The 11,275-nt window shown below is 40.6% G+C and overlaps 1 protein-coding gene across 1 annotated transcript in view; it reads right to left on the bottom strand.

Annotated features, from left to right (window-relative positions):
* Positions 1–206: 206 nt before the first annotated feature.
* Positions 207–11,275, bottom strand: part of IRS4 (insulin receptor substrate 4) — a 16,386-nt gene continuing 5,317 nt past the window's right edge. The window contains 1 exon segment of the mRNA XM_081808436.1: positions 207–2,672. Within this exon segment, the coding sequence (XP_081664562.1) occupies positions 2,562–2,672 (111 nt within the window). The 3' untranslated portion in view covers positions 207–2,561.

Genomic DNA, 11,275 nt, shown 5'->3' with positions numbered 1-11,275 from the left:
ACTCAGGAGTTAATGTGTTAACGTCACCGAGAAGCCTGGTGTTTTTAAGCACAGTGACTTTTACCCAAATCCTAAATTAACGGCTTTTTCTGAAAAATGCAGTCAGTGCCTCCACAGAGCAGGAAAAAAATATATATTTATAATGGAGTAGGGATGATGCTATTAAGAAAAATGAGTCTCCACACATAATAACTTTCGTGAACACATTTATTGCAAGTAGCTCTATGGAAAGGCAAGTCAGATATATATATAAACACTATACAAAGTTGCAAGGTTGTCTCCCAAAACTGCAAATGAGATGTTTACAAAGAAACGAGAGTATAAGAGTATTTACAAAGGAAGACAAAGCCAGAGCAACTCAAAGCAGATCTGTGAAGCAGAAAGAGCAAATGTAATGAACCACTGGAACTGTAACGTTTTAGTTTTTACTGACCAAGTGACTATGTCTGATACCAAATTAAATGTAGAGGTCACAAAAAAAAAAATAATAATAATAATAATCGTTCCATCACTAGTTTTTCTTATCAGCAGCATAAACCGGTAGCTGGAAGGTAAGTGATATGTTGGTACACATATGCTAAAAGGATTCTTCCAGCACAATACTGAATAAATTAGTTGTGCCTGTAAACTAAGAAGTAGTGTCAGAAAGACTGCGTATTTGTTATGCTGTACCTGTGACTATTTGTTTGTACTGTTGTGTAGGAGGTTTCCCATCTATTTATTCAGCAAGTGTTACACCCCTGTGCTGTACCCTGTCGCTGGCAGCCCCCAAACCTAATATACAAATAAAGCAGTAGAGCATTTTTCCCCCAAATCATCTTTGCTTTCCACAATTCTGAACGATTGTGACTTAAAACTTACTTGAAAATAAAAATGGTGACAGAAGGCTTGAAGAAAGGCTGCCTATAGAGTGCACTGTTACCATATTGAACAAAAGCCACACTGCACTTTTTGATTAGGTTGGGAAAAGAAGAGTCTGAAGGAACTGACGGAACCTACTGCCCTCGCGGTCACCAGTCACGGAAGGAGTGACTGGGACCGCGGTTACATCCTCTCCCCGGCCCCATTCACAAGGGAAAAAAAGAGCCCCCTCCATCCCTCTGGTTGGTAGGCAAGGAATAAAAAAGCCGACGTCAACTCGGCTCTTCGGAAAAGTTAGTTTAGCAACATGTACTACAAAGCCTGCTTGAAGATAGAAGTACACGTTCAAAGACATCAAAACCGAGTGGCGAAAAACTTCAGGTGAAGAGTACACGACTTCAAAGGTGCACGCTGAATGCGAAGCAATTTTTTTTTAACAGAGTTACACACAACAGGTACACCTACGTCACATGTGCACAGGTACACAGAGGTGCGCACACACGCACTAGCACTCACACAGTTCTACAGACACTCACACCCATCTGTGGTACGATGAGGTTTGCCAGTCAGGACACAAGTCACAACTTGTGTGCCATCACGTGACAAAGCTCTAAGCAAGCTTCAAGACCTTTGTACCGATCCTCTGTGATCACCACCTGTTAGTGTCATGTTCTCAAAGGTCCAGGTTCCTAAAATCTTAATTCAGTTTCCATCAGAGGCAAGCAAAAATAGGAGGAGGAAGCTTGCTCTGATTTTGTTTTTTATTTGATACATCTTATATAGGCTCATTATCCATAAGGAAAACAAGACCTTATAAGAGGTCCCTTTTGGCTTAAGTTTCACAATACTGATTGATGCATATACATGAATTTCTTGAATATGGGAAACTGATCTCTTTATAGGAGCCCTGGGCATGGGAGGGAGAGTGTGTGTCCAGCAGAGAGCCAGAGAGAGAGGAAGAATGGGGGGTAGGCGGGGGGTGGGGGTGGGGGGGAGGCCCAGAGAGGCAGAGCGGGGCTTTGTGAGGAGACTGAATAACTTTGCTTCTTTAAAGGGGGAAAATGTAGGTTTCAAAATTAAAAAAAAAAAATGGTTTTGGAGACGTTCAATTGATTTGCAGGCAGAACATTGCAGAATTGTATATGAACAAATAATCTGTTCCTCAGTTCTGCCTTTAAAATGTTGAAAATGCTCATTCAAGATATAAGTTCAGTTGACATTTAATGTGGACAGAAGATTGCAGTTTTGTTAATGAGCAAAAACTGCGGTAATCTGTCCTTTGGTCCTGTCTTTAAGATGTTGAATATGTCCCATCAAGACATCAGTTCAGTTGACATTTAACTCCTTGGATCAAGAAATGTTTTATGTAAGTACTACTCAGAAGAAAAAGATTCCAGATCATACCTACCTTCTCATAACTTTTTTTTTTCTTTTTCTGCTCTTGTGTAAAGGATTTTCAGCTTCCAAACTAAACCTAAGTGTTATACATCGGTGAAATGGGTGTTGATTATAGCATATGCTTCCTTTCAGAGAGACTGGCGGGGAGAGGGGGGAACCAGAAAATAAAAGCAAAGTACAGGGCGAATTTCTTAATGCACAATTACTTGGTCCATAAGGCAGCAGGACGAATGATCTATGTTAGGATCATTCACCTGCCGGCATCCATTGGTCAGCTTTTAGAAATTCGGGCTGTTTTCTATTCAGAAGCCTCTGAATTTTCTTTCTTTTAGGCAGATCTGGAGTGGACAAAGGTGAAATTCCATAAGCATCACTTTTCTTCCAAAGTGTGTTTTTGTGACAATGTAATCACTCTAGGAAAAAAAAAAAAAAAAAAGGATGACAAAACAAAAAGTTACTTTCAGAATTAAAGTGTGAAGTTCTTTCCCGCTCCCCCCATCCCTGCCCAACAACCTCCCCCCCCTCCCCGGGCTCTAAAATAAAAGGAAATCAAACTAGTAGTTTTTGAGAGCCATACTGAGGAGACTGGCTCGGCGTGGACATGCCTAACTGCATCAGCCACCTGTGACAAACGCTAGTGCGAGCAAGCCGGGCAAAAACTCAAGGGTAGTTCCTCCTTTTGCCCCCAGGCTGTCACCCTGACATTTCCGGTGGACAGTGACCGGCAACCTCGTTTGTGCGTGCACTGTTCTATTTCCTCCCAGTGGGTGCAGCCAGCAAGTGAGCCAGGCATTGGGCGGACGAGGAGAATTTTTGTCTTCTCCTACACGCTTGACTATGCCCTCACCAGATCATGTGGCACATAGTCAAAGGATTTGAGTACAGCCGTGGCGAGAGTCTCCAGGCTTGGTCACTGAATTTCTTCTAAAAGAGCAACGTCATACCTGTAAAGGAGATTTGGTTGACATCCTCATCTGTCTAATAAAAAGCAGCTCTGGCATTACTCTCTTGGCCTTCTGCTTATTGAGAGGGTGCATAAATGGGGAGTGGGACAACAGGAAGGGGGGGGTCTGGTACATTGGAGAAGGCACTGGGCTGGAGAGGGGATGGACGGGGATAAATGGTTAGTAAATGGATTATGGGATGCTAGTGTTCCTTTAAGATCTTCCCACCAAAGTACCACGTTTCACTACAACCAATCTGAAAGAATCCATGGAAAGCCTCACCCAAGTAGGCTTCAAGTACAAGATGTTGTATTAAAGCAGTATACATTATAGCAGTTTATTCTTTCAGTAGAGGTTTGAAAAATGTACCAAACTTGCAGGTGGATGAAGCATCAAATATCTCCATCATCCCCTTCCACCTACTTGCGCCTATTAGTAATAACTCATTATATAGGGCTGTTCCTCTACATTAAAAGGTTTTGTTTGTTTGGTTTTTTTTTAACACCCTAGATTAGTAAAGATACTAAGTTTTCCTGTCAGCAGTGGGTTTAGGAAATTTTCCATTCTGTGGATCTATCAAGTTTACACAGGATGAAAGGCGTCCGTGAGAGCTCACCGTGAGAGAGCATAGGAGCAACACAATTATCTGCTGCAAAATGAGCATCACTGACTTTTGCACAAACTCTCAGCTAGATACTTTTGACAGAAATTTAAGGTTAGAAAGCCATCTTGCCTGATTTCGTGTGCTACTTTGTTTTAATATAAAAACATGTTTTAATATAAAGTACACTGCATGTACTTTAAAAGGGATTTCTTACTAACCTATATTTCGTATCTTTTCTAGAAACATACAAATTAAGCCTCATATGACTACCACATCGAAAATTATACTGAGCCTGAAATTAGGGGTATTTGTTACCACTTGAGTTGTTTTACTTTCTTCTTTACTCTTGTTTAAATGAGACTCTACTAAAAAATTGATTCATATTTCAGTTGCTTTCCGGTAACACCCATGCCAACACTAACTGAATGTTTGGTAACATACTAAAACCTAGAAAATAATGGTGTGACTTCAAGTTTACATTACAAAATATATTTGTCAACTCTTGATTAACTACGCTAGTAGAAATGAATAATGCTATCCAAAACAAGATAATCCCAAAATAATTTAATTTGCTTTTGAAATGCACTATGGGAACTCGAACCACAGATTTACCTTTGTAATCCTGTTTTACTTAGGCCAATATTAAAATGAGTTTACATTCCCTGAGCACATTCCAAAGAAGAGCAGAAAGCAGGAACTCAGAAGCTTGCTGGGTGGCAAAGGAAAGCACTTCAGGATTAAAACTCCACCAGAAACACTGCGAAATGAGTATCAAAAGGCTGATAATCACATCTGAGTTCCGTCTCTTGTTCATTTTTTTTTGGGGGGGGGGTCTCTTGTTCATTTTGAGGTCATTTCACCACCAGAAAGGTAAACGGTGATGTTCTGAATACTGTGGCATGTTTTCACTGTGTTATTGCCACTCGATACTGACAGGTTACAAATGATGACCTTATTGGATGTTCTTACTTTCTGATTAATCAGAGACCTTTTTAAGGACGAGTTAGTTTCACCCCTTTTAATGGGAGGTGTATTCTTCAAGTAATTTTTCTCTGTAAGGGAGAAAAACTCATTGGACTCCGATGGGTCAACACATTTTCCGACTCCTGCCCCCCCAAACCTGGCAAGTATTATTTTGTTCTCGAAAACAAATGAAGTAAACTTTTCTGTTTCAATTTGTATAATGCTATAAACCTGAACATTAATCTTTAATACACTAATAAAGCACACATGACTTCAATATCCCTGGAAATTTGTAGGGCAAGCCAAGAAAGCCGTTCCTCCAGGGCATTCCAGACCTCTTTATATGAATCATAAACATGCCTCTATTATGGTTTGAAGTCCAAAGCAGCAATGGTTCCCTTGCCCAGAGAGAGCCAAAACTATAACAATATATCCAGTTTTTCTTTCTCTTCCCACTCTCCTCCCATCTCACTGCCTTAGTTATCTTTTCAACTCCAATTTGCCCAGAACTCAAAAAACTACTTCTCAAGTTCTTCTCAACATTCCTCATTCCGCTTATTCGTCAACACGCTCTCCCTGCAATCAACTGGTGATCACACGGACAGGGGCAACCAAGCAAAGTGTCGAAGGCAAACAAATGAAAGGAAAGGAAGAGAAATGGAAGCAGAGACCCCAAAGATGAATGTACAATAACACAATTATATTATTTAGCTTGGCGTTGCCTCTTGCTTATATATAGTTCTCTCTCTCACTCTGTCTCTCTCTTTTTCCCAATAAGAACAGATCATCACACCTTTCTGTGTCCTGTGAACATACAGGAGGGTGATTCTCTAGGAACTGATAAAAAATCGAAGTGCTGTCCCTCAAGGGTGAAAACTGGCACTAACTGTTGTTAATCTTTACAACACCAATCATACCAGACTATTGTCTCCTTCTTAGACCAGAAGAGCAAATGCTTCTCCCCATGGGGGTAATGGGTTTGTTACAGAATAGTCAAAAGGATCTCTAAGGGAAATTGATGACACTTGTAAACCTCCATCTCCTCAAAGGACAGTTTCAATCGCGGGACACCTGCCCTTCACTAGCAGGCCCTGGACCACGTAGGCATGTTCATTCCAGTCTTGATTATCTGGATACAAACTATTTGGGGATTTTTATCCCGGGTCAGCTTCTCTACTACCTCCCAACACACACTTGGGCCACTTCACTCTGCTGCCTAGTTACTGCGGACTTAAAGAATGCAAGTTACTAGAATTCTCATATAGGCGGTCTCCAATTTACAAAAGAGGCATATTCCAAGGCTCATTGTTTAGTTGAAACTCAGAATAAATTATCCCGCAGAAGCAATGTTGCAAATAAATGGTGGATAGGTTCGTAGGCTCATCTAACACATGCCTGTATTAACCTATGCAGTTCTTGAACGAACAGAGGAGCTACTTGGACGATACCCAACCATCACTTACAACCTCATGTCTGTGGGAGGACGTGTTTGCAGCTTCAATTTAAGACTCCGGGGAAATATCTTTTTGACCCATGGCAAGAGGAAGAGTGTCCCCCTAAGCCCAGTGGCTGGCATAACTGGAGAGTGGGTGGGCTCTGAGGGGGGGGGGGGACAGTGTTGGTATGCCTTGCAGGCTGGAGGCACAACTAAGAAAAGGCAGGAGTTAACCATCACGTGTATTGGTCAGACTTTCCAGGGTGCCCATGGGCACACATGTGAATAATTTTCAAGATGAATTTCGAGACAGACTTCATTGATATTCTCTCTAAGGTTCTAAAGGCCTACGAGGAGAAAATTAGTGATTATAGAAAGGCAAATTATATGAATTGTGAAAACTAGCTAAAGTGACGACCATTTCGGGAGTGAATTGGATATTCAGTAAATCCAGAAGGTCTGGCTAGCATCAGGCATATTGTGGTCAATCCAACCATGAAAATAGCTTTAAACACTGGCCCAGCTGCCTCTGTGTCAACAAGTGAGAGTGGGGCAGGCAGCGCCACCCGGGACCTGCAAAACAAGGACCCCTTCAAGGAAGGTTGTTCCTGCAAGCTAAGTCCCAACAGGCTGTGGGGTGGGAAGAAGCAACATCTGGTGGTGGGAGGGTGAGTCCTCCATGGGCCCCGCACGACTCCCAGAGCGGTCCTCACCCTTTCAGCCAGAGAGAGGCCAGAACAGGATATGGTTTCCCCAAATCAGGGACACACATTTGACAAAAGGCATGTGAGGGCAAGACTCACATAGTACAACCAGTGCAACCCTAGCCCGTAAGAAAGGGGTGTCATGAAGCTAGTGAGAAAGAGTAACTTCCTCATTTCACTAAATAACTATGTAAGTGCATATTTTTCCATTAACTCTAAAAGGAATCAGCCAGAAAATTATAAGGGACCCTCTTGAGGCGCCCGGGTGGCTCAGTTGGTTTTGTGTCTGCCTTTGGCTCAGGTCATGATCCCGGGGTCCTGGGATGGGCTCCCTGCTCAGCGGGGAGTCTGCTTTTCCTTCTGCCCCTCCCCCTCCCCCTACTCCTGCGTGCTCTCTCTCTAACAAATAAAATCTTTTAAAAAAAAGAAATTATAAGGTACCCTCGAAAAGAATGCGAACCTGTAATAGGATAGGTGTCTACATTTGAAAGAGTCTATTTTTCCAGCATTCAGCCCACATTTCCAGAAGAAGATTCTTTTTTTCCAAAAGGAGATGGAAATGTAGGACCTGTAGCTGTACGACCAATAACCAAGGCAGAATTGCTACAGCCTGTATTTGAAGTTCATATGGCAAGCACAGTATCTTGGCAATGTTATCAATAGCTTTAAAATTAGCAAGCTGACAGTCGTGGTAAAAACTGAGTGTGTTGCAATGTATTCATTTCATTATTATAAAAGGATGCCTTTTTAATCTCTCATTTCTCACTCAGGACCAAGCAGTGTTTTCCAGTGAATGATCTTAACCATCTAAGAGCCTGGCAGCACCTCTCAGACAAAACATACTGCAGGCTTTAATTAAGCATTTTACAAAAGCTATTTTCCAATAAGTACCAATAAAACGTCTGGGCTATTTTTACATAGTCTTAAAGCATTAAAAAAAAAAAAGGTGCTAAAGAAAATGAATTTAATTTTAAACAAGGATTTTTATGTCTCGAGGATTTCATTTTCAAGGCTTCTAAAATCTATTTGCCTGACTGCCAAAAGCAAGTTTGCTTTTTAAACAAATGAAGAGCGTCTGTTTCTACCACCCTTTGGCTTCCACCTGTCTCACTTTATCCTGTTGTGCCCACTGTGATGGTTTAGATTAGAATATCAGATTTGATACACATGGAAACATGAAATTAAGAGACTTTTGGCTATAACTGGCAAATACCAATGGATTATTAAGGAAACCAAAGCTATCTGACTTCAGTTAAGGAAATGACCATTAATGGAAGTTTAGGGAAGGCACCGCATCTCACTTTCCGTTCTTTTCAAGTGTTTCCCTGGGACCCAAATAGCTACACACACTATTTGTGTTGAGGAGGTAAAGATTAGCAAACTCCTCCCCAAACCAGATTTAAAACATTCAATTCCAGTACGGGTCAAATTCTTTTATTCTGGGAGCCATGGCAAACAGTTTAACGCGATGAAACTTACCCACGCTCTGGCAGATGGTTCACAGCTGTAACACCCTGAATGAATTACTTCCCCCCCCCAAATTGCTACTATTAAATTCAAGAAAACTTGTAATTTTTTCCCAACCCTTGCCTATATAATAATCTTTCATCAATAGGAAAATGACAGATTGAACATCCGATGAGAGGACGGTGTGATGGGCTGGGTGGAGTGCTGGACTCGAGATCAGATGTACGGGTTTGATTTTCAGCTCTGTCACTTACCTCTTTGGCCATGGGAAAGTTCTTAACAGCAGGCTTCAGTTCCAGAACCTACTGTCCCCCAGCAAAATAATGAATGTGAATGTGTTTTGCAGATTACAGAGCAGTACGCAACTGTTAAACATTCCCTCAAGCAACAAGTTGACAATTCAACAACAGTGCTTTTCAAATCACACACAATTATCGAGTTCTCCCTGTACTGGTTACTCTCACCTATTGCAACATGAAGATTTTTGTGTCATTCTAAAGAAGTCTGAGTTTGTTACCCCAAACAGCTGCCTTCCAATGACTCTAGAGTATTTGGGTTCATTTTTGGTGATCTGGGAGAAGACGGGAAAGCAAGAGATCCTGTTTGCGTTTTTATGCACGTGTGATATTTGGCTGTGCTCAGTTAAAGTCCTAGTCCTTGTTTAAAGATGGTTTGCTAGTGGCCGAAATTTTTGCCCTGGAAGCATCACTCTTAGGATGAATGCAAACGCATAGTGACTGCCAACGACTTTAGTTAACTTTAATTGAGTGAAGTCCTCTTTAATTGTTATAGGTCACCTACCTCTACTCCAAAGGACTGTCCAATTTTTTTTTTCCAGGGGTGGGGGTAAATGTTGCCTAAAATAAGTGACCTGTCAATGGTGATGGAAAATCTCTGCTGTATGGAGATTTTATTCTAGTAGTTTATAATAAATAAGTCCAATACAACAAAAGCAATTTGCTCTCAGCACCTGTAAGTTATAGCAAGAGGATTTGGCAGTCGCATACTGAAAAGCAGCTTACACCTCCTTCATGTTAATAACAGTGTCAAACATTTCAAAAGCTAGCTACTATGGATTTTTTTTTTTTGCTTTCCAATACCAAGTGCTATCACAACACGACTAATTTTGGCTGATCAATTCTCTCACTCCTTCTGGAGCTGCCCTTATCCTCCTATCTCTGGAATGGAAAAATCTGAATTTTTCACCTTAAGTCCCTTTTTAAAAAAAAATTTTTTTATTGTTATGTTAATCACCATACATTACATCATTAGTTTTTGATGTAGTGTTCCATGATTCATTGTCTGTGCATAACACCCAGTGCTCCATGCAGAACGTGCCCTCTTTAATACCCATCACCAGGCTAACCCATCCCCCCACCCCCCTCCCCTCTAGAACCCTCAGTTTGTTGCTCAGAGTCCATCGTTTCTCATGGTTCGTCTCCCCACCTGAAGTCCCTTTAAACTATGAATTCTACCTCAGACCCAGCAGGAGAAGAGGCAAAAATGCATACATGAGTCAAGAATCAGACTAAACCAAATAAGAAACCACATTTTCCTCCTAAATGCTACTGCTTACAGCCCATGTGTTTAAAATGTGAAGACTCTGCCCCTTAAAAATTATGTAATGTGTTAAAAAAGTCAAGTCCAGGTTATATTTCTGGGTGTTTCCAATTGTCTTGAACAAATGGCTTTAAAGTACTTACGTGCAATGTAACTGTAGGTAAATGAGATTATGTATTCATTTTGTGTTACATGAACAAAGTGCTTTATAATCACACTTCACGTTACTTGTTATAAGCAGATCCCAACTATAAAGACCCTGAACAACCACGTAAACCATTTTAAATGAAAGTAAAGACGAACTGAAAGGTGGGATTTGAGGACAGAGAACTTTGTGCTTCTACACGTAATAATAACAGTAACAGCAATGACAATGGTGATGTTTATGTAATAATTCTTGTGCACCACTTACTAGGTGCCAGGCACTGTCCTAAGCGCTTGCCATAAATTAAAATTACCCTTTGAGATACATAACTCCCAAGAAAGACTATGCCTTTGCTCCTTTGTGAAAGCATATTTTTTCTCTTCTAACATGCCATATATATGATAAATATATACACAGATATTTAATATGGATACGAAGAGAGATCAGAAATGGGTGAAAATTATTCTATAGCTTTATAGTAAAAAAAAAAAAAAAAAAAACCTATCAGAATTATCTGCCCTGTTCTTAGCACTTCACAGACAACATCCTACCATATCAATTTACATTAAAATGGAAACAAATGTCATTTCCTGCAATATGTTCTTTCTATATAGCTTTCCTTTTATATCTATATCTCAGCAACTTATGTGCCTGAGTCACTCTCAGGACCAATTACTTTTGCAAGAAGCTAAATCATCAGTTTAAACTGTGGAAACTTTGTTTAGGTGTTAATCCAATCACAAAATAAAAATATATTTGTAAAGTGCTTTCAAGTCCCCAAATGCTTCTACATTCATTCTCTTATTTTAACCTAAGCACCTTCCTCCCCGTCAGATGCAGCCTCCTTTCTCTAGTTACTCAATAAAGCCAGGAATTTCCTCAATGAGCAACACATTTAGACAACACCAAACCTCCCAAATAGCTACAAAGTCATCTGAAGCCATTTATAAGTCAGCAACTTAGGCTAAAATAATGATAATTGGATCTAGATAATCTTTGGGAAGTCAGGGTTTATTGCAGGAACAAGATTTCACTAATTATAATCTTTGTCTAAACAAAGACTATGAAAAGTAGAGACAAACGTCTCGGAAAACGTGTCCTTTCCAAAGAACCACAGGCAAACAGGCAGCTTTGGCCACGCGTACATCAATATCACAAATGGTAGCTTCAGCAGTTAGGTTCAAGCAGTAGCTT

The sequence above is a fragment of the Leptonychotes weddellii genome, chromosome X (assembly GCF_054177405.1).
Source record: "Leptonychotes weddellii isolate Sample4059 chromosome X, ASM5417740v2, whole genome shotgun sequence".
In the NCBI taxonomy this organism is placed as follows: Eukaryota; Metazoa; Chordata; class Mammalia; order Carnivora; family Phocidae; genus Leptonychotes; species Leptonychotes weddellii.
Note: the sequence above shows the minus strand (reverse complement) of the source record. Positions and strands in the feature narration are given on the sequence as shown.